Source organism: Oryctolagus cuniculus, chromosome 1 (genome assembly GCF_964237555.1).
Source record: "Oryctolagus cuniculus chromosome 1, mOryCun1.1, whole genome shotgun sequence".
NCBI lineage: Eukaryota > Metazoa > Chordata > Mammalia > Lagomorpha > Leporidae > Oryctolagus > Oryctolagus cuniculus.
In genome coordinates, this window is record NC_091432.1 from 66058861 (window position 1) to 66083159 (window position 24299).

Genomic DNA, 24299 nt, shown 5'->3' on the forward strand with positions numbered 1-24299 from the left:
GAAATGGCAGTTCATAGAAACTGAAAACCAAAGCACTAAATGATAAGAAAACGCTGAAAATCACTAGGAGTTAAAAAAAATGCACCTTAAAACAAGGGAGTATGGGGGGCTGGCACTGTGGCGGTTAACACCCTGCCTTAAAGTGCTGGCATCCCATATGGGCGCCGGTTCTAGTCCCGGCTGCTCCACTCCTGATCCAGCTCTCTGCTATGGCCTGGGAAAGCAGTGGAAGATGGCCCAAGGCCTTGGGCCCCTGCACCCACGTGGGAGACCTGGAAGAAGCCCCTGGCCCCGGCCCCTGGCTTGGGACCAGCGCGGCTCCAGCTGATGCGATCATCTGGAGAGTGAACCATAGGATGGAAGACCTCTCTCTCTCTCTGCCTCTCCTCTCTCTCTGTAACTCTGACTTCCAAATAAAAATAAATAAATCTTTAAAAAAAAAAAGACAAGGGACTATCAATCTATGCCTATTACAATAGAAAAACTTATAAGTCAGAAAATACCAAGTGCTGTCAAGGATGTGGGGAAACAGAAACCTTGTGTTCCACTGGTGTGAATCTACATTTAGAGCAACCACTGCAAGAACAATCAGGCAACATTTAATTCATACTGTGTATACATATACTCTAATCATACTACTGGATAAATATTCCAGAAAAACCCTAGCACTGAGTGTATGCAAAGGCATACACAGGCTGTTCACTGTTAGTGGTATGAGACTTGAAGGCAACCTTGGTGTCCATTAGCAAGAGAATGGTTGAGTAAAATTTGGCTAAAGCATATAATGCAGAATACTACATTGATTAACATCAAAGAACTAGATGGACACACAGCAGCAAGGAAAGATTTAAGAACAGCACTGAGTGAAAAAAAATTAACAGACTGAGTTTAATAGCATATTATCATTATGAAAATTAAAAACATTATAGGGGTAGGCATTTTGGTGCTGAGAGCCTCCATACCAGCTTTGGAGAGTGAGGTGAGACCAGACCACAGCAGCTCCAGCCACTGGCGAAAAAGCTGCAGGAAGAGCCTAAAGGGAATCTGGTTGGGGTCCTGTGGGGGATAGTGTACCCACCAAAACATAGGAGAAAAAAACAAAGGAAGGGGGCATGTTTTCTCTCTCCCTGATCATCCTGCAAAGGTGTCCTGTAACAAGCTGAGAGAGAACAGGAGCCAGCAGATCAGAGATGCCTGAGTCTGGCGGGGAGAACTACAGGGGGCTGGGTGTTATGACTGTGGGAGGCTTGTGTGATGGGACTGTGGAAACACTGAGCCTATGTGGGAGGGCTCACAGTGTTGGCTGGGACTTTGGGCAGTCACTGTGGGAGGCTCCACAAAACAGGGCTCCCTGATTTCCTGATTGCTGTGGAATCTGTGCTTATACCGAGCACTGCACAGATCCTTTTGGCAGTGCATGCGAATATTATACCCACTGGGGCTAGTGCCCAGGCACTGGTCTCCTTTGAGTAGAGGAGGTGAGCTGAGTCTACAGCAATGGAGCAGAACCAACCTCCCCTCTGATTTTTTTTTTAAACGAGATTTACCACACCCAACTTGGTGTCACCTTGGACACTCCATTCACCAGGGAGCACTGGACACACCCACTATACACCTCTAGGTATTCACTGAAAAAGTAGATACTCCACTAATCCACAAAGGCATAATCCAAAGACAAGACCCGTCACAGCGAAAAAACAAAGAAACCAATAAGTATCTCCAAAAATACTAAATAATAAAAAGCACCAATTCAAGAAACAAGAATAAAGAAGATAACATTATGTCCCCAAAAGAACACAACACTTCAATACTAAATTGTGAAGATGAATAGATTGAAGAAATGCCAGAAATGGAATTCAAAAACTTGGTCATAGGATTACTTACAAGTAATCAAAAGCAAATGCAGGAGGGAGTTCCAAGATGGTGGTGTAGGGAGGGAGCTTACTTGGCCCAGGACAAGATAGCCTAAAAAAAGTGCAGATAATGTAGGCTCAGGGAAGAGTTAGGTGAAAAACGGCAGAGGAAGCTCTACGGAAATTAGAGGGACATGGTGGACCCACGTGGAGGGCGTGGGCACCCATGGCTCGCGACTCCAACAACCGAGAGCCTACGCACCAGCGCTGGAAAGTGAGGTGAGACCAGACCGCAGAAGCCCAGGCCATTGGTGAAAAAGCAGCAGGAAGAGATTAGAGGGAACCAGGTTTGGAGACCTGTGGGGGAAAGTGTACCAGCCAAACTAGAGGAGAAAAAATAAAGAAAAAGGAGGGACATGTTTCTCTCTCCCCAATCACTTTACAATGGCGTCCTGTAACAAGCCGATAGAGTGGGCACCATTTTGAACAAACGTAACAGCTGAGCCAGTTTGTGTCTATTCCTGGCAACCAGCTGAGTGGAGACTCCTGACTCTGGTGGGGAGAACCAACAGGGGGCTAGGAGCTTGTGACTAGGTGAAGCTTCTGAACCAGGACTGTGAAAAAAAAAAAAACCCCAAAGGTGTGTGGGAGAACACATGGTGTGGCTGGGACTTTGAGCAGTCTCAGTGTGAGACACCACAAGCTTGGGGGTTCCTAGTTACCTGGTGAGAGACATCACTGTGGAATCTGAACTTACACTGAGGACTGCATAGATCCTTTCTGTGGTCCTTGGAACAGAGCAGACGAATATTATACTCACTGGGGCTAGCGCTCAGGCTCTGGTCTCCATTGAGGAGAGCTCAGCAGAGCAGAATATACCTCTCTTCTGATTAAAAAAAATAAAAGAGAAAGAAAATTTAGCACGCCAAACCTGGATGTGTCACCTTAGGCACGCCCTTAATCCTGGAGAATGAAAAGAGCTCTCTGGCCACACTCACTACAAACCTCTAGAGATTCACTGGAAGCAGACATTCCATTTATCTACAGTCATAGTACAACGATGAAAGCTGTCAGGAAGCAGCAGGAGGGGGAGAGGGAAGGGGAGGGGTAAGGAGAAAGGGGAGGGGGGGAGGAGGAAGGGGAAGGGGAGGAGAGGGAAGGGGAGGAGAGGGAAGGGGAAGAGGGAGAGGAGGGGGAGGAAGGAGATGGGGAGGAGGGGAAGAGGAAGAAGAAAGGGAGGGGGAAGGCACGGGGAGGGGGAGAAGGTCTTCCATCTGCAGGTTCACTCCCTAGTTGGCTGCAATAGCCAGAGCTGTGCTGATCAGAGGCCAGGAGCCAGGATCTTTTTCCAGGTCTCCCAATGGGATTCAGGGGCCCAAGTACTTGGGCCATCTTCTACTGCTTTCCCAGACCATAGCAAAGAGCTAGATTGGAAGTGGAGCAGCCAGACTCAAAGCAGCACTTGTATGGGATGCTGGCATTGCAGGCGCAGCTTTACCTACTATGTCACAGAACTGGTCTCTGAAATTCAGGTCTTAAAGAAGAATCAAAATGAAATGAAGAATTCAATAGAACAAATAAAAATGCAGTGGAGGGCTTTAAAAACACAATCAGTGAAGCAGAAGAGAGAATGTTTGACTTAGAAGACAAAGCACAGGAAAGTATACAGTCAAATCGAAGACAAGAAGAGGAAATTAGAAAACTAAAAAACACTGTTGGGAATCTACAGGATACTATAAAAAAAAAACAACAACAACATATGGGCTCTAGGAGTTCCTTCCTCAAGGCATGGAGAGAGAGAAAGGATTAGAAGGCTTTTTTAGGGCCGGCGCTGTGGCTCACTAGGCTAATCCTCCGCCTAGCGGCGCCAGCACACCGGGTTCTAGTCCCAGTTGGGGCGCCGGATTCTGTCCCGGTTGCCCCTCTTCCAGGCCAGCTCTCTGCTGTGGCCAGGGAGTGCAGTGGAGGATGGCCCGGGTGCTTGGGCCCTGCACCCCATGGGAGACCAGGAAAAGCACCTGGCTCCTGGCTCCTGCCATCAGATCAGCGCGGTGCGCCGGCCGCAGCGCGCCGGCCACAGCGGCCATTGGAGGGTGAACCAACGGCAAAGGAAGACCTTTCTCTCTGTCTCTCTCTCTCACTGTCCACTCTGCCTGTCAAAAAAAAAAAAAGGCTTTTTTAGTGAATTAATAGCAGAAAACTTCCCAGGTTTGGAGAAAGAAAGAGACATCCAAGTACAAGAAGCACACAGAACTCCCAATAGACATTACCAGAAAAGATCCTCATCACAACACAGTGTAATCAAACTCACCACAATAAAACATAAAGAAAAGATTCTAAAATGTGCAGGAAAGTAATGCCAGATTACTTTCAGATGATCTCCAATTAGACTCACAGCAGACTTCTCATAAGAAACCCTACAAGCTAGGAGAGAATGGAGAGATATAGTCCAAGTTTTATGAGAAAAATACTGTCACCCCAGAATATTATAACCTGTAAAGCTCTCATTTGTAAATGGAGGTGAAATAAAGTGAAATAAAGACCTTCCATAACAAACAGAAATTGAAAGAATTTTTCACCTCCCGTCCAGCCCTGCAAAAGGTGCTTAAGGATGTTTTGCACACAGAAACATGGTATTCACTATGAAAGAAGGTAAAGGAAAAAAATCTGTCAGTAAAAGTACAAGAGAAATCCGAAGTAAAAAATAGGAATATTCTAGGAAAAATGGCAGAGCAAAGTCATTATTTATCAATAGTCACCTTGAATGTAAATGGCCTCAACTCCCCAGTTAAAAGACACAGACCAGCTGGATGGATTAAAAAACAAAACTCATCCATATGCTGCCTACAAGAAACACATCTCACCAACAAAGATGCACAGAGAATGAAAGTGAAAGGATGGAAAAAAGATATTCCATGCCAACAGAAACTAAAATAGAGCTGGTGTAGTCATCTTAATATCAGAAAAAATAGACTTTAACACAAAAACTGTTAAAGAAACAAAGAAGAATACTACATAATAATTGAGGGATCAATTCAATAGGAAGTTGTAACTATTGTAAATGGATATGCACCTAACTACAGGGCATATGGCTATTTAAAAGAAATGTTAAGGGATTTAAAGGGAGACTTAGATTCCAACACGATAGTAATGGAGGACTTCGATACTACACTTTTAGCAATGGACAGATCTACCAGACAGAAAATCAACAAAGAAACAGCATATGTAATTGACATTTTAAACCAAATGGACCTAACAGATATCTACAGAACTTTACATTCTACAGTTGCAGAATACTTATTCTTCTCAGCAGTGCATGGAACTTTCTCTAGGATTGACCATATGCTAGGCCATAAAGCAAGTCTTAGCAAATTCAAAAAAATCAAAATCATACAATGTATCTCTTCTGACCACAATGGAATGAAGCTGGAAATTAGCAACTCAGGAAACTCTAGACAATATGTAAACACATGGAGACTGAACACCATGCTCCTGAATGAACAGTGGGTCATAGAAAGAATCAAAAGAGAAATCAAAAACTTTCTGGAAACAAATAAAGATGACAACACAACATATCAAAACTTGTGGCTTACAGCAAAAGAAGTGTTAAGAGGAAATTTTATAGCAATAGGTGCCCATATCAAGAAATTGGAAAGGCACCAAATAAATGAGCTATCAATGCATCTCAAAGATCTAGAAAAACAACAGCAAACCAAACCCAAAACTAATAGGAGAAAAGAAAATTAAAATTAGAGAAGAAATCAACAAAAATGAATCAAGAAAACATTACAAAAGATCAGCTAAACGAAGAGCTGGTTTTTTGAAAAAATAAACAAAATTGACATACCATTGGCCCAACTAACCAAAAAAAGGAGAGAGAAGACCCAAATCAAGAAAATTAGAGATGAAAAAGGAAATATAATAACAGACTCCACAGAAATAAAAAGAATCATCAGAAATTACTACAAAGAGGTGTTTGCCAACAACTGCGAAATGAATAGATTCCTGGACACATACAACCTACCTAAATTGAGTCATGAAGACATAGAAAACCTAAACAGACCCATAACCAAGATGGAAACTGAATCAGGAATAAAGACCCTCCCAACAAGAAAAGCCCAGGACCAGATGGATTCACTGCTGAATTTTTTTTTATTTGACAGGTAGAGATATAGGCAGAGAGAGAGAGACAGAGAAAGGTCTTCCTTCTGTTGGTTTACCCTGAAATGGCTGCTACGGCTGGAACTACACCAACCTGAAGCCAGGAACCAGGTGCTTCCTCCTGGTCTCCCATGCAGGCGCAGGAGCCCAAGCACTTGGGTCATCCTCCACTGCCTTCCCGGGCCACAGCAGAGAGCTGGACTGGAAGAGGAACAGCCGGGACTAGAACCCGGTGCCCATATGGGATGCCGGCGCTGCAGGCGGAGGATTAACCAAGTGAGCCATGGCACCAGCCCCTTCACTGCTGAATTCTACCAGATATTTTAAAAAAAGAACTAACTCTAATTCTTCTTAATCTATTCAAAACAATTGAAAGAGAGGAAATCCTCCCAAATTCTTTCTAGAAAGCCAGCATCACCTTAATTCCTAAACCTGAGAAAGATGCAGCAGAGAAAGAGAACTACAGACCAATTTCCCTGATGAACATAGATGCAAAAATCCTCAATAAAATTCTGGCCAGTAGAATCCAACAACACATCAGAAAGATCATCCACCCAGACTAAGTGGGATTTATTCCTGGTATGAGATGGTTCAACATTCACAAATCAATCAATATGATACACCACATTAACAAACTGCAGAAGAAAACCCCTATGATGCAGAGAAAGCATTTGATAAAATACAACACCCTTCTTGATGAAAACTCCAAGCAAACTGGGTATAGAAGAACATTTCTCAAAACAATCAAGGCAATTCATTACAGACCCATGGCCAGCATCATATTGAATGGTGAAAAGTTGGAAGCATTCCCGCTGAGATCCAGTACAAGATAGGAATGTCCACTCTCACTACTGCTTCTCAATATAGTACTGGAAGTTTTTGGCAGAGCTGTTAGGAAAGAAAAAGAAATCAAAGGGATACAAATTGGGAAAGAAGAAGTCAAACTATCCCTATTTGCAGATGATATGCTTCTTTATATAGGGGATCAAAAGAACTCCACTAAGAGACTATTGGAACTCATAGAAGTGTTTGGTAAAGTAGCAGGATATAAAATCAATACACAAAAATCAACAGCCTTTGTATACACAGACAATGCCATGGCAGAGAAAGAATTTCTAAGATCAATCCTATTCGCAGTAGCTACAAAAAAAAAATCAAATACCTTGGAATAAACTTAACCAAGGATGTCAAAGATCTCTATGATGAGAATTACAAAACATTAAAGAAAGAAACAGAAGAAGATACAAAAATGGAAAAATTTTCCATGTTCATGGATTGGAAGAATCAATATTATCAAAACAACGGCAAAGGAAGACCTTTCTCTCTGTCTCTCTCTCCCTCACTGTCCACTCTGCCTGTCAAAAAAAAATATATATCCATTCTTCCAAAAGCAATTTACAGATTCAATGCAATACCAATCAAAATACCAAAGACATTTTTCTCAGGTCTGGATAAAATGGTGCTGAAATTCATAAGGAGACACAGGAGACCTCGAATAGCTAAAGCAATCTTATACAACAAAAACAGAGCCAGAGGCATCACAATACCAGATTTCAAGACATACTACAGGGCAGTTGTTATCAAAACAGCATGGTACTGATACAGAAACAGATCGATAGACCAATGGAACAGAATAGAAACACCAGAAATCAATCCAAACATCTACAGAAACAGGAACGTGAAGAGGCAACTGACAGAATGGGAGACATTATTGCAAACTATGCAAATGATGAAGGATTAACAACCAGAATCTACAAAGAGATCAAGAAACTCCACAACAACAAAACAAACAACCCATTTAAGATATGGACCAAGGACCTCAATAGACATTTTTCAAAAGAGTAAATCCAATTGGCCAACAGATACATCAAAAAATGTTCAGGATCACTGGCTGTCAGGGAAATGCAAATCAAAAAACCACAATGAAGTTTCACCTCACCCTGGTCAGAATGGCTTTCATACAGAAATCAACAAACAACAAATGATGGTGAGGATGTGGGGAAAAAGATAGACTAATTCACTGTTGGTGGGAATGCAAACTGGTAAAGCCACTATGGAAGACAGTTTGGAGAAACCTCAGAAATTTGCATATAGCCCTACTGTACGACCCAGCCATCCCACTCCTCAGAATTCACCCAAGGGAAATTAAATTGGCAAATAAAAGAGCTATCTGCACTTCCATGTTTATTGTAGCTCAATTCACAATAGCTAAGACATGGAATCAACCTAAATGCCTGTCAATGGAAGACTGCAGGAAGAACTTATGGGATATGTACTCTATGGAATACTACACAGTGGTAAGAAAAATTGAAATCTGGTAATCTACAACAAAATGGATTAATCTGGAAGACATCATACTGAGTGAAAAAGCCAGTCCCAAAGGGACAAATATCATATGTTCTCCCTGATCTGTGACAACTAACTAAGCACTTAAAAGGAAACCTGTAGAAGTTAAACTGACACTGTGAGAAGCAATGACTTGATCAGCCCTTAACCTGACTGTCGAGGAACAGCTTACTATTTTATTCTTTTTAATATTGCCTTTTTCTACTTAATATCATTGGTTGAACTCTTTACTTAACACAGAATTATTCTTAGGTGTTTAAATCCAATTGAAAATTGATCCTTTTAAAAAATAAGAGTGGGAATAAGAGAGGGAGGAGGTGTACAGTTCAGCACATGTTCCCACGTACTTACACCTACGGGTAAAGCTAAAAATTTGCTATGGGACTCCAAATCTCATTAAGTTGGTAGGTACTAATACCATTGTACTAGTTAAAGTGATCATTTTAAGTGCATAACTGATCATAAAGATAGGAATAAGTGTCAAAGGGATCACTTTAATAAGACCAAGTGTCTGCCAATAACAATAAATATAATTACAAAGGAGAGAATGATGCAAGATGAGAAGCAGGCCATACAGATGACTCACAGAATCTGACATACGCTTCCCTAAACAGCACTCTGGCCTCAGAATCAGCTCTTAAGGCATTAGGATCTGCTAAAAAGCCCATGAGAGCATTTCAAGCATGGAAAGCCAAGATACTATGGCAAAAAATATTCTACATGAAGGATCTCTGTGAGTGAGATCCCAGTGGAAAGAAGGGACCATCAAAGAGGGAAGTTCTCTGAATGGAGAGAACTTCCACTTTGATTATGGTGCTATCTAAATAATGTCAGAGTTTATGGACCCAAAAGGCTTCCATAGCCTTGGCAACTCATGACAAGAGCATCGGGTGATCACTGATGTCATAAATAAGAGTGTCAATTCCATCCTAGGCTCTAGCCCCCGCCGCCATTGCTGGACGTCAGATGGCCACATGGCCCAACCACCGGTGTCAAGCTCCACCCTCATCCTAATGGGATTCGCTGCTCCTGCTTCCCTGCCTGCCCTCTGGCAAAGTTTTAAAAGGACCTGCTCCTGAACACATGTCTCTCTTCTCCTCTCTCTCTGTTCTCTCCTCATTCTTGGCTCCTCTCTCCTCTCCTCTCCCCTTCTCGTCTCTCTTTGCTCTGCTCTCTCTCTCTTCTTGCTATCTCCTCTCCTCTCTCTCTTTCTCTCTTACACTCTCCTCCTCTCTTTTTCCTTCTTTGCCCCTTCCCTCTGGTCTGCTGGGTTTTCCCCCAATAAACACGTTCCCTTAAAATAAATAAATACATAAATAAGAGTGTCAATTGTTAAATCAACAACAGGAGTCACTGTGCACTTGCTCCACATGTAGGACCTCTGTCCTTAATGAGTTGTACTAGAGAATTAATGGTAAAACCTGTCTTCCAACAGTAATTTATACTTTCTGTGTCCGTGTATGTGTGCAAACTGTTGAAATCTTTACTTATAAAATTGATCTTCTGTATATAAAGATAATTAAAAATGAATTTTGGGGCCAGTGGTCTGGCACAGTGGGTTAACACCCTGGCCTGAAGCACCAGCATCCCATATGGGCGCCAGTTCGAGACCTGGCTGCTCCACTTCTGATCCAGCTCTCTGCTAGGGCCTGGGAAACCAGTAGAAGATGGCCCAGGTCCTTGGGCCCCTGCACCTGTGTGAGAGACCCAGAAGAAGCTCTTGGCTCCTGCTTTTGGATCAGTGCAGCTCCAACCGTTGCGGCCATTTGGGGGGTGAACCAACGGAAGGAAGACCTTTCTCTCTCTCTCTCTCCCTCTCACTGTCTGTAACTCTACCTCTTAATAAATAAACAAAATCTTTAAAAAAAAAAAAAAAGAAAAGCTTCCTCATGGAAAAAGAAACAGTCAGGAAAGTGAAGAGGCAACTGACATAATGAGAGACATTATTTGCAAACTATGCAACTGATAAAGGATTAATAACCAGAATATATAGAGATCAAGAAACTCAACTACAACAAAACAAACAACCCAGTTAAGAAATGGGCAGAGGACTTAAACAGGTATTTTTCAAGAGAGGAAATCCAAATGGCCAACAGATACATCAAAAAATGGTCAGGATCACTAGGCATCAGGGAAATGTAAATCAAAACCCACAATGAGGTTTCACCTCATTTCAGTTTGAATGGCTTTCATACAGAAATCAAGAAAGAACAAATGCTGGTGAGGATGTGGGGGAAAAGGTACCCTAATCCACTGTTAGTGGGAATGTAAACTAGTACAGCCACTATTGATGACAGTACGGAGATACCTCAGAAATCTGAATATAGATCTATATTTCATATGATCCAGCCATTCCACTCCTGGTAATTTACTCAAGGGAAATTAAATCAGCATGTCAAAGAGTTATCTGTACCCCCATGTTTATTGCAGCTCAATTCACAATAACTAAGGTATGGAATTCACCCAAATGCCCCTCAACTGAAGACTGGATAAGAAATTATGAGAGGGGGGCCAGCACTGTGGTATAGCAGGCTAAAGCCCCAGCCTGAAGTGCCAGCATCCCATATGGGCGCTGGTTTTAGTCCTGGCTGTTCCTTTTCCCATCCAGCTCTCTGTTATGACCTGGGAAATCAATAGAAGATGGCCCAAGTCTTTGGGCCCCTGCACCCATGTGGGAGACCTGGAGAAAGCTCCTGGCTTCGGATCGGCACAGCTCCAGCTGTTGTGGCCATCTGAGGAGTGAACCAGCGGAAGGAAGACCTCTTTTCTGTCTCTACCTATCTCTGTAACTCTGTCTTTCAAATAAATCAAATAAATCTTTAAAAAATGGATGAAACTGGAAAACATCATACTTATTGCAGTAAGCCACTCTCAAAAGGACAAACACCATATGTTCTCCCTGACCTGTGATAACTACTAGAGCACCTAAAAGGTAATCATAGAATTGAAATTGACACTTTGAGAGCAATGACTTTGAACAGCCTCTATCTTGACTGCTGAGGAACTTTTTTAATACTATTTATTAAACTCTTATCATAGAGTTAGTTTTCTGTGTATAAAGTTCATTGAAAATAGATCTTAGTGAAAAATAAGAATGGGAATAGGAGGAGGAGGAGGAGGAAGAGGGGTGGGAGTGTGGGTGGGAGGGTAGGCATGGTAGGTAAGGTTGTAATTATTAAATGTATGAAGTTTATATTCCTTAAATAAGAGTTTTCTCAGAAAAAAACTTTCAAATAAATAAATCTTTTTAAAAAGAGAGGAAAAATAATAAAAAAGAAGTAAACATCATGAAAACACATGACACCACCAAATTCACTAACAGAGCAGACATCATCAGTATCCTGTCAACAAAATAACAGGTTTTAATTCTTATGTACCAATATTGTCCTTGAATGTAAATGGAGTAAATTCTCCAGGCACAAGACTTAAGTTGGCTGAACAGATTAAACACCAAGACCCCCCCTCCACATGCTATCTACAAGAAACTCACTTTACAAAGATACACAAAGATGGAATGTGAAAACTGTAAAAGGATATATGAGGAAAAGGGAAACCCAAAACAAGCAAAAGTAGCTATCCTGGTATCAGATAAAACAGACTTTGAATAAAAACTGTAAAAAGAAATAAAGATGGACATTATATGCTGGTAAAAGGTTTGATTCAGCAAGAAGTATCATAAATATATATGCACCCAACACAAGACCACCAGGATACATACAGCAAATACTATTTGACCTAAAGAGATACTCAACACAATAATAGTAGGTAATTTCAACACCCCACTCTTATCAATTGACAGATCATCCAAACATAAAAGCAATAAAGTGTAAGAGTTGAAACATACTATGGAGCAAATGGACCTAACAGACATTTGTGGGATATTTCACCCAATAGCTACAGAACACACATTCTTATCATCACATCAAACATTTTCTAGGATAGACTATATATTAGGCCACAAATCAATTCTCAGTAAACTTAAAAAGAGTGAAATCATATCATGTATCTTCTTAGACCATAACAGAATAAAACTAGAAATCAATAAAAACAGAACACTCATAAATACTTTGAAATTAATCAATATGTTACTGAATTATCAGTAGGTCACTGGAAAAATTAAAAAGTAAATGAAAAACTTTCTTGACATAAATTAAAATGAAAAGGCAACATATCAAAACCTGTGGAATATAGCAAAAGCAGTATTAAAATGGAGGTTTATAGCAATAAGAACTTACATTTAAAAATGAGAAGTGTCTCAAATTAAAGATCTAATGATACATCTTGATGACTTAGAAAAACCAAACCCAAAATCAGCAGGAGGAGGGAAAAAAATAAGGATCAGAGTATAAATAAATGAAATTGAAACTAAAAAAATATACAAAAGATCAACAAAGTGAAAAAGCTGGTTTTTTGAGAACAAAATAGATAAACCTCTATACAGACTAACACAGAAAAAAAGAAAATTCAAATAAATAAGAGATGAAAAAGGAGACAGTACAACCGACACCACTGAAATACAATCAGTGATAAGAAACTACTTCAAAAAACTATACACTAATAAACTGGAAAGCCTCAAAGATATATACAACCTATAAAGATCAAATCAAAAAGATACAGACCATCTAAACAGACTCATAACAAGCAATGAGATTGAAGCAGTAATGAAAAGTCTTTCATCAAAGGAAAGTCTGAGGTCTAAAGGCTTTACTACTAAACCCTATAAAGCATTTGAAGAAGAACTCCAACACTTTTCAAACTATTCCAAAATATTAAACAGGATGGAACTCTGTCAAACTTTTTTGTGAGGTTACTTTGATACCAAAACGAAAGACACAACTTGAAAAGAAAACTACAGACCCATATCCTTAACGAACATAAATGCAAAGATTCTCAACAAAATATTAGCAAACAAAAACCAAAATCATATCAAAAAGATCATAAATCATGATCAAGTGGGATTTATCCCAGAAATGCAAGGGCAGTTAAACATTTATAAGTCAATTAACGTCATAAATCACATCAACAAAATGAAGAACAAAAACCATATGGTCATCCAATAGATGCAGAGAAAGCATTTGGTAAGATTTGACACTCTTTCATGACAAAAACCCTTCACAAATTAGGTACAGAAGGAACATATCTCATATAAGACAAACCAACAGCCAATATCATACTGAATGGAGAAAAGCTGAAAGCATTTCTCCTCAGATCTGGAACAAGACAAGGATGTCCACTTTCATCACCCTTATTCAATACAGTACTAGATGTTTTAGCAAGGGAAATTAGGGAGGAGAAAGAAATATAAAGGGCATCAAATTTGCATAAGAGGAAGTCAAACTATCCATGTTTGCAGATGATGTGATGTTGTACATGGAAAATCCCAAACACTCCACCAAAAAGCTGTTAGAATTGATAGGCCAATTCAGTGAAATTGCAGGTTATGAAATAAACATAAATAAGATTTTTATATACACTAATGATGAACTGGCTCAAAGAGAAATTAAGAAATAATTCCTATTCATAATAGCCAACAAAAAAAATCAAATATTTAGGAATGAATCTAGCCAAAGAAGTGAAGGATTTCTATAATGAAAATTAACAATACCAATGAAAGAAATCAAAGACACACAAAAAAATGAAGATATTCCTTGCTCATGAATTGGAAGAATCAATATCATTAAAATGTCTATACTACCTAAAGCAATCTACAGATTCAGTGCAACCCCTGTCAAAATACCAATGACATTATTTACAGATTTAGAAAAAATAGTCCTAAAATTCATATGGAATCACAAAGGACCCAAAAAGGTCGCCAAAGTGATCCTGAGCAAGAAAAATCATGTTAAAAGCAACGTAACACCTGACTTCAAAGCATACTACAAAGCTATATTACTGGGGCTGAAACTGTGGCATAGTAGGCTAAGCCTCTGCCTGCAGTGCTGGCATCCCATATGGACATGTCCAGGCTGCACCTCTTCTGATTCAGCTTTCTGCTATGGCCTGGGAAAGTAGTGGAAGACGGCCCAAGTGCTCAGGCCCCTGCACCCCTGTGGGACACCTAGAAGAAGCTCCTGGATCCTGGCTTTGGATTGGCTCACCTCCAGCTATTGCAGCCATCTGGGGAGTGAACCAGTGGACGAAAGATCTCTCTATCTGTAACTCTACCTCTCAAATAAATAAATTTTTTTTAAAAAAGGCCCCATTCACATGACTTTTAAAAAAAGCTATAGTACTTAAAACAGCATGGTACTGGCAAAAAAAACTGACACATAGATCAATGGAATAGAAGAGAGAGCCCAGAAATCAATCCACATCCATACAAATGATTTTTTATAAAAGTGCTCATGCCATACAGTAGAATAAGGATAATCTCTTCAACAAATGGTACTGGTAAAATGATGTATCTATATGTAGAATGAAATTAGATCTATATTTCTCATTGTATACAAAAATCAACTCAAGATGGATCAGTGTGGGGCTGGCGCCATGGCTCACTTGGTTAATCCTCTGCCTGTGGCGCCGGCATCCCATATGGGTGCCGGGTTCTAGTCCTGGCTGCTCCTCTTCCAGTTCAGCTCTCTGCTGTGGCCCTGGAGGGCAGTGGAGAATAGCCCAAGTGCTTGGGCCCCTGCACCTACATGGGAGACCAGAGGGAAGCACCTGGCTCCTGGCTTCAGATCAGTGCAGTTCTGGCCATGGTGGCCATTTTGGGGGTGAACCAACGGAAAAAGGAAGACCTTTCTCTCTGTCTCTCTCTCACTGTCTATAACTCTACCTGTCAAATAATAATAATAATAAAAAGATGGATCAGTGACCTAAATTTAGTACATAAGATTGTAAAACTGAAGCCATCTTCCACTGCTTTTCCAGGCACATAACACAAAGCTGGATTGAAAATGGAGCAGCCAGAACTCGAACGGGTGCCCAAATGGGATGCTGGTGTTATAGGTCGAGCTTAACCTGCTGAGCCACTGCACCAGCCCCACAGAGATTTCTTAAAAACTAGAAATAGTATAGAGTTGATCTTCTGTATATAAAGATAATTAAAAATGAATCTTAATGAAGAATGAGATGGGAGAGGGAGTAAGAGGTGGGAAGGGACTGGGGATGGGAGGGCAGGTATGGGGGGAAGAACCGCTATATTCCAAAAAGCTATACCTATGAAATTTATATTGATTAAATAAAAACTTTCAAAAAAAGAATAAAAAAACTAGAAATAGGGGCTGGCGCTGTGACACAGTGGGTAAAGCTGATGCCTGTAGTGCCAGGCATCATATGGGTGCCGGTTCAAGTCCTGGCTGCCCCACTTCCAATCCAGCTCTCTGCTATGGCCGAGGAAGGCAGTGGAGGATGGCCCAAGGACTTGGGTCCCTGCACTAGCATGGGAGACCTGGAAGAAGCTACAGGCTCCTAGCTCTGGATATGCCCAGCTCCAGCTATTGCGGCCATTGGGGAGTGAACCAGCGGATCAAAGACATTCTCTCTCTCTCAGCCTCTGCCTCTGCAACTCTGCCTTTCAAATAAATAAGTACATCTTAAAAAAAAAACTTTTAAAAAACTAGATATAGACTTGCTGTATGATCCAGCAATTCTACTTCTGGGTAAATTCACAAAAGACATGAACATGTTGAATGTTTTATTAAAGATAGACCTACACCACCATATTTACACTAGCATTGTTTTTAACAGCCAAAATTTGGAATCAACCAATGTGTCCATTATCAGATGAATGGAGAAAGAAAATGTGGTATATATTGAAGTCAGTGCTGTGCTGCAGCATGTAAAAGCAGTGCCAGCATCCCATATGGGCGCCGGTTCTAGTCTCAGCTGCTCCACTTCTGATCCAGCTCTCTGCTATGGCCTGGGAAAGCAGTAGAAGATGGCACAAGTCCTTGGGCCCCTCCCACATGAGAGATCTGGAGGAAGTTCCAGGCTCCTGGTTTTGGATCGGCCTAGCTACGGCCATTATGGCCATTTGGTAAGTGAACCAGTGATGGATGACCTCTCTCTTTGCCTCTGCTTCTCTGTAACTCTGCCTTTCAAATAAATGGATAAAATATTTTTAAAAAAGAAAATGTGGTATACATACACAATGGAATATTTAGCTATAGAAATATAGAATGAAATTCTATTATTTGCATCAAAATGGATGCAACTGGAGGACATCATGTTGAGTGAGATAGGCTGGACACAAAGTTAAATACTGCATGTTGTCTCCCTTATATGTGGGAGCTAAATTTTTTTAAAAAATCAAAAACAAAGGAAGAAATAAAGAAATGCCTGGATATGCCAATATTGCTTCAAATGCTTTGTCAATTTTTGTTTTATACCTTTGTCAGACCAATGGTTAAGAGTGTTATATCACTACACTTTTAATGATCTGTGATTACTTTAAAATTTACTGTATATGGGTAAAATGACATTTTTCCATTCAATTATTGTTTATATCTGTTGCCTAAATTCTCACTAGTCTTTCTGCTTGTTAAGTTTCTTATTTGGTGAAGCATTAAGCTTTTTTTCCTGTAATGTATTTTTAAAATATGCTATCTCAAAATCTAAGAAAAAAAGAAAGAAGGGAGAGGAAGGGAGAGGAGTAGGAAGGAAAGGAATATAAATATATTCTTAGAATTCTATCTATGAACTATATTGAATTTATTAAAACTAAATTTTTTTAAAAAAATTTGCAAATGCTTTAAATGTTTATGGATATTACACACATTTAATTAAGAGAAAATGGAACAAGGTTTAATAAAACTACATGTTAATGCAAAAAAAGGGAGTACTCATCTCAAAAAAATTCTAGTTCTATACAAGTTTTCTGTACTTTATTGAGTGATTTTCCTCAATTTAAAATAAATGGGAAAGAAAGCATGTGGCACAGTAACAGAAAGCTAGATCAGTGGACCAGAATACATAATCCAGAAATAGACTCGTGTGCTAGAGAGAGATAGTTTCTAATAAAGGAGACATTTCTTCCATTTTGCCTCTGACTGCTGTCACGTGGGCCTGAGACCCCATGGGAACCACCTACAGGAGAGCAAGCAGGCGAAGGCTGGCAGAGAGAGGAAGCCAGGACCTGAGCCTCAAGGACCTCCATACACCACACCACACAAGCGAACCTCTCCGAAAGACTTGCTTCTGCATTTCTCGATATTTGAGATTAAAGAAAAATTACCCACTTTTAATTGGATTTTAAAATCATCTGAACTGATATAATCAGACAGGAAACCATTGCAACAGTTCTTTATATATATATATTGCAGGCAGAGTTAGACAGTGAGAGAGAGAGAGAGACAGAAAGGTCTTCCTTCCATTGGTTCACCCCACAATGGCCGCTATGGCCGGCACGCTGTGCTGATCCAAAGCCAGGAGCCAGGTGCTTCCTCCTGGTCTCCCATGGGGTGCAGGGCCCAAGGACTTGGGCCATCCTCCACTGCCTTCCCGGGCCACAGCAGAGAGCTGGCCTGGAAGAGGAGCAACTGGGACAGAACTGGCACCCCAACCAGGACTAGAACCTGGGGTGCTGGCGCCGCAGGCGGAGGATTAGCCTGGTGAGCTGCAGTGCCGGCCGCAACAGTTCTTGCTGCTGAAGAGACTGCTACAGTGCAGCGGCTCCCAGGGAGCCAGACTGGCAGAACACAGGCTCACGGGGGCTGGCGTCTGGGACACGGGGCATGGCTTACCTGTGCGGTCGATGTCCTTCCTCATGGGCAGTACAGTGTAGTCCGGCTGCTCCTCTGAGGTGTCAGACATCCACGGCTTGGGCTGTGGCACAGATGGGAGCTCTTTCCGGGGACTTGCCCTGCCTCCAGCCCAGTCCCCTGACCCTTGGCGGAGCTGAACCTGCTGTAGGTACGGGATCCGGAAAATCCTGTTTTGGTCCAGGCTTAACTTCTTCAGTCTTCAATTAAGGAAAGCGAATACAGAATCACAGCAGTAATGATACTTCAGGGATATTTACCAAGCAACTTTAGGGAAGGAACACAGAATCAGGCTTGTGTGGGCTTGTGCCAGTGACTGGCCCTGTGTGCCCCAATATCCCTGGCTTAAAAATGGAGATAACATTTAGCAATCTTTAAAGGTTTTTGTGAAGATTAAATGAGATTATATGTAAATGGCACGTGGTAGTACACTCAGTAAACAGTGGCTGAATCCAGAGTCAATTTTAGGGATCTCAAGCTTAATCATTTGCCAGCATTTTTTCTTCCCTTTTTCCCTTCAACCGAATTAGAAGTCAGCAGTCAAACTTCCCTTTCAGATTTGTTTTTCCCTGTCCCCGCCCTCAGGCCAGGGGTACTGTCTGGGGTGACAGCTCCCCGTTTGCCAGTTCTCACCAGTCACACGATCAGAAATGTCCTTCCTGATGCCCCACTTCTTTGGTCAGCTGAAGCTCAGAGTGGGGAGATGACTTAGCCCTGGCTACACAGTGGTATCCAAGCGGCAGAGCTGGAAGTTAAACCCCAGGCCCTTTGGCTTCCACTGTGGCACTCAGGGAGGGCCAGCAGAGAGATGTTTGTGGCATTACCTCCTGAGCCCAGCCAGGCTGGCGAAGCAACTGGGGGTGGAGAGTTTGTTGTCATCCAGCATCAGGGTCTCCAGCGCTGGGAACCTCAGCAGGTACCTCTTTCTTGTCAGCGATGTCATGGATGCTTCCCTGTAAGTGCAAAAATTTTGGGTAATGAGCAAAGCAAGAGACAAATTCCACCATCTCTGTGAAGAAATGGAAGGCAGGTAATCAGTCGGGAGAAGTTCCCACCAGCTGGCGAACTTCTCAAGTGCCCATCAGAGGTCCCTGTGGGGTAGACAGTAAGTACAGTCCTTCCCCCACAGACTCCTGCCCCAAACCCCACTTCCACACACAGTCACGTATAGGGACAAAGGTCATGCACATCCCAGAGGCAGGGCAAGGCAGGGCACAGCAGGGCAGGGCAGGGGGAGGGTACTAGGAATGTTCCTGGCAAACAGTGAGTGGGGCAGGGCTGTGCCTGGGGGGTACTGCATGGTTTGAGCTCAGGGAGGACTCCCAGGTATGCTATGTGACCCTGAGCACTGGAGGCCAGCCGACAATGCAGGCCACAGCTTTGCCGCTGAATGTAGTGTGGTGGGCTGGGCTGAGTAACTGTCTAGCTGCGGGGGGGAGGGGGGTCTCCTCTCAAGTGCCTTCATAAAATGCACACGCCAGTGAGAAGCTGAGAAGTTTCTTCTTAAGCTCAAACTGAGCACACCCAGAAATATCTGAGAGCGAGAGTTAACTGGCATGAATAATACGGATGGGTGGGAAGGGGTAGCGTTTCAGCTGCTACCCTTAATGTGACCTCAATTGTGTCTCCAGGTGGATGAGGCCTAGGTGATTCTATTTATATGTAAAAAGTAGGCGACTCAAGCTCCCGGCAACTTGCCTGAAGTCTCATCATGGGAAAGTGGCAAGGCTCAAATCAGAAGCTCAGTCTGCTTGACTTTAGAGTCAAGTCTTTTCCACCTCTGCTCGCACCTCTGCGTCTCATCTTCCAGCTCCGTGAGGACTACTGGGTGGGGAGACGGCAGCCGCTGTCTAAGCTAGAGCGAACTTAACAAAGGTAGGCAGTGAGTTCAGGGCTTGACTGGAACTGCAGACCTGAGGTCAGGAGTAATCACAGGTAAACTTAGAGAGGGTACGTGATGATCCACTTGGTTCATCGCACTCACAAATGTAACACACTAGGTACTAAGAATACAGGGAGAAAAATGGCACATCCCTCCCCTCAAGGAGCTTACAATCCTTGTGGCACAGGTGCACACACCACACACAGTGGGGCAAGCTTGAGGAGAAAACACGTGAGTCCAACAGCAAGAGTGGAGAAAGAACTTGCTGTGCTCCCAACTACCACGAAACAGGAGGAGAAAAAAAAAGCATCTCCTTGGGGCTGGATGCGTCACATAATGAGAAGCTCTGGGCAGCCACATCTCCCGCCGTGGGGCCTGGAGACACACACAGAGCCCACCTGTGAAGAAAGGCGTGGCGAGCCACAGAGAGGAGCAGATGAGAAAGCTGAGAGACACAGCTTCCAGGCTGCTCCTCAGTGCTCAGGACCTACATTCAGCATGTCCCTGAGGCACGGCTCTGAGATTCCTCATTGTGCTCATAATAAATCTGCCCCTCCCCAGCCCTACTTGCTTACTGTAACATGGACAGACTTCTGTAGATTATAACCAAGATGGTTAAGACTAAACAGAATAGATAAGGCTTAAGAGCAAGTCGTGGCAGCAGTGTGCAAGAAAAGGCTTCAATGTCAAAGCCCAGACACTCAACGGAGAAGGAAGTGGTGAGTTCATGGAATCTCAAGGTTACAGGTGACTTTTTCCCCCTTCCTGGAAACATCAACTTTCACACACTGAATTTCTCTCTCTCTCTTTCACACACACACACACACACACGATGGCAGAATGATCTTGCATCCAATTTCTCTCTCTCTCTTTCACACACACACACACGATGGCAGAATGATCTTGCATCCATTGGTTCACTCCCCAAATGCCTGCAACCATGGGGGATGGGGCAGGCTGAAGCCAGAAACCAAGAACATAATCCAAGTCTCCCAGCATTGTGGCAGCATCCCATGTGGATACTGGTTGAAGTCCCAGCTGATCCACTTCTGATCCAGATCCCTGCCAATGCATCTGGGAAAGCAGCAGAGGATACCCCAAGTACTTGGGTTCCTGCATCTACGTCAGAGACCTAGATTTGGACAGGTGCAGCTCCAGCCATTGCAGCCATTTGGAGAGTGAAGGTCGATTTCTCTCTCTGTCTCTGTCTCTCTCTCCTCCTGCCCTCTCTAATTCTGCTTTTAAATAAATAAATAAATAAATAAATAAATCTTTTTTTAATTTTTTTAGAAAAAAGCTCCACCCTAATCACAAGCTGGGCAAGTTTCATTTCGATCTCTAAAACAGATGTCTTAAAGTGGGAGGCAGACATCAGATGGGAGAGAACAGAAGCCAGGCTTCAGAGCTTCAGAGCAAAGCATCGGGCTCTCCTACGGGACCCACCCTGGTGGCAGAATCCAAGGCTTCCAGCTGTTCAAAGCGTTATCTCCTCACTTGGCAAGAGGAATTAAAACCACTTACACTCTGACAGATTTAACTTCATTAATTTAGACACTTAACGGTACACCACAGGGTTGGATTTAGCAGTGGGAGTTCGTGTGCCATTTTACAAGCAGCACAGGAACAGGGATCAGGAGCTCTGAGCTCTGGCTTCTGTTGCTGTTGCTTTGCTGGCTGTGTGACTTTTGGTTGCTAGGGAGCATCTCTGGGACCAAATCTTCTATCTATTTAGTAAAAGAGGATTTTTTTTTTTTACTTCACAGTGTAAGACTTTGGATGAGGCTAGGAATATTGACTTAAGATGGGCATTTTGTCTGGCAAAAGGACATGCTGTGAGATGCCCGCATTCTACATCAGAGTGCCTGTGTCTGGGTCCTGGCTCTGCTCCCAATTCCGTCTTCCTGCAGGTACACACTCTGGGAGGCAGCAGGTGGTGACTCAAGTGGTTGGGTCACTGCCACTCACATGGGAGACCAAGATGGAATTTTAAATTCTTGATGGATCACATTGCTTTCCATCTCCTCTGAGAATGCCACCAATATCCAGGCCTCTGATGTGGCAGGGACCCAAGGACCTGAGCCATCACTTGCTGCATCTCAGAGTGTGCATTAGCAAGAAGTTGGAGTCAGGAGCAGACCCAGGACCTCAAACCTAGGTGCTCTGAAAGGGGATGCAGCACCCCAAGTGGCATCGTAACTGCTGTGCCAAACACCTGCTTCTCCGTACTTTTGAATGGACCGCTTTTCTTTATGTATTTAATTCATCATTCTTGTTTTCAGTGGAAGGCCTTTTTACAGGAATAAAGGCAAGTCTCTAGCACCCTTTAATTCCATTTCCTTATGTATAAAGCAGAGACTAAACGTACTCCTCCTCCTACGTCGGAGAATCCATTGAAATCTTTGTGCTTTGAAAGCTGCAGGGCTCCAGACAAGTATCACCTTCATGGTTTTCTTAGTACCTATCTGCCCACACTTAGTAAGCTCTGTGAGTTCCTCTCTGGCAACCTCTTTTTTTTTTTTTTTTTTTTTTTTTTGACAGGCAGAGTGGACAGTGAGAGAGAGAGAGAGAGAGAGAAAGGTCTTCCTTTTTGCCGTTGGTTCACCCTCCAATGGCCGCTGCGGCCGGCGCGCTGCGGCCGGCGCACCGCGCTGATCCGATGGCAGGAGCCAGGAGCCAGGTGCTTTTCCTGGTCTCCCATGGGGTGCAGGGCCCAAGCACCTGGGCCGTCCTCCACTGCACTCCCTGGCCACAGCAGAGGGCTGGCCTGGAAGAGGGGCAACCGGGACAGAATCCGGCGCCCCGACCGGGACTAGAACCCGGTGTGCCGGCGCCGCTAGGCGGAGGATTAGCCTAGTGAGCCGCGGCGCCGGCCCTGGCAACCTCTTAAATGCTGATGCTCTCTAGTTGTCTACCCTCAACCCACTGTTTTTCTTACTCTTTAGACTCTTTCTTAGTGGTCTGATCCCTTCCCAAGTATTCTAGTTTTTTCTCTGCCTCAATTCTATCTTCTGAACTTTAAGCCCCAAACATATAATAAAATAGACACATTAAGCTACTGGCAAAATACCCACATTTCTTTACTGACCAACAAAGTGAGAGCTCTTCTAGGAGGAAGTGCCAATTGAAGCCCCAGGAACTTTTCTTCCTAGCTGAGAGTGTACTCCTGAGGTGACCTCACAGATTACTGCCATCACTCAAGATTAGAAAGGTGGAGGGATAGCCAGAGCCGCTGCTCACTAGGCTAATCTTCCACCTGCAGCGCCAGCACACCGGGTTCTAGTCCTGGTCGGGGCGCCGGATTCTGTCCCGGTTGCCCCTCTTCCAGGCCAGCTCTCTGCTGTGGCCCGGGAGTGCAGTGGAGGATGGCCCAGGTGCTTGGGCCCTGCACCCCATGGGAGACCAGGAGAAGCACCTGGCTCCTGGCTTAGGATCAGTGAGGTGCGCCAGCTGCAGCGGGCCGGCCACGGCGGCCATTGGAGGGTGAACCAACGGCAAAAGGAAGACCTTTCTCTCTGTCTCTCACCGACCACTCTGCCTGTCAAAAAATAAAAATAAAAAAATATACAAAAAATAAGAAAGGTGGAAGGATAATGACTTTTTTTTTTTTGGACAGGCAGAGTGTACAGTGAGAGACAGAGACAGAGAGAAAGGTCTTCCTTGGCCATTGGTTCACCCCGCAATGGCCACCGCGGCCGGCGCACCGCACTGATCTGGAGCCAGGAGCCAGGTGCTTCTCCTGGTCTCCCATGGGGTGCAGGGCCCAAGGACCTGGGCCATCCTCCACTGTACTCCCGGGCCACAGCAGAGAGCTGGCCTGGAAGGGGGGCAACCGGGACAGAACCGGCGCCCCGACCGGGACTAGAACCCGGTGTGCCAGCGCCGCAGGTGGAGGATTAGCTTAGTGAGCCGTGGCGCCGGCCTGATAATGACTTCTGTGACATCCCTGCCTAGCATCGCTTGTTTGTTTGGCTTGTATGGAAGACAGATCTTGAAACATGACTGTAGATTATTTTAGGCTTAATCATTTGGTGACTCCCATTTCACCAGCTGTTCCAGGTGTGGAACCTTTTTACAATACAAAATCAACATAGCCCCTGGCACCAGGGATATAGCTAAGGACTTGGCAAATTTTTATCAGTTACGCACTTTCACCTGACAAGGACAACAGTACACCTCAGTCCTCTTCCCTCAGGGTTAGCTCTGATCTTGAGCCCTCACATAATCTGTTAATAAGATCTTGTTCTCACAGACCATCATGCTCATTGGACCTGGTGAGCAGGAAAAGTTGCTAACACCCCAGATGCTACTGTGAGATACTTGTGTGCAATAAGATGGAGATAAACCCCACACAAATTC

At 43.3% G+C, this 24299-nt stretch overlaps 1 protein-coding gene across 7 annotated transcripts in view; it reads right to left on the bottom strand.

Annotated features, from left to right (window-relative positions):
• Positions 1–24299, bottom strand: part of XRRA1 (X-ray radiation resistance associated 1) — a 92879-nt gene that overhangs the window by 24911 nt on the left and 43669 nt on the right. For 6 of the 7 annotated variants that reach the window (XM_070075380.1, XM_008263961.4, XM_008263965.4 and 3 more), the window contains 2 exons: positions 18886–19014; positions 18044–18261 (listed from right to left, as the gene is read on the bottom strand). In XM_070075380.1, coding sequence (XP_069931481.1) covers positions 18044–18261; positions 18886–19004 — 337 coding nt within the window. In that variant the 5' untranslated portion in view covers positions 19005–19014. Of the gene's footprint in view, positions 1–18043; positions 18262–18885; positions 19015–24299 lie in introns of those variants that run through there. The other variant, XM_051851028.2, reaches the window with a different exon arrangement.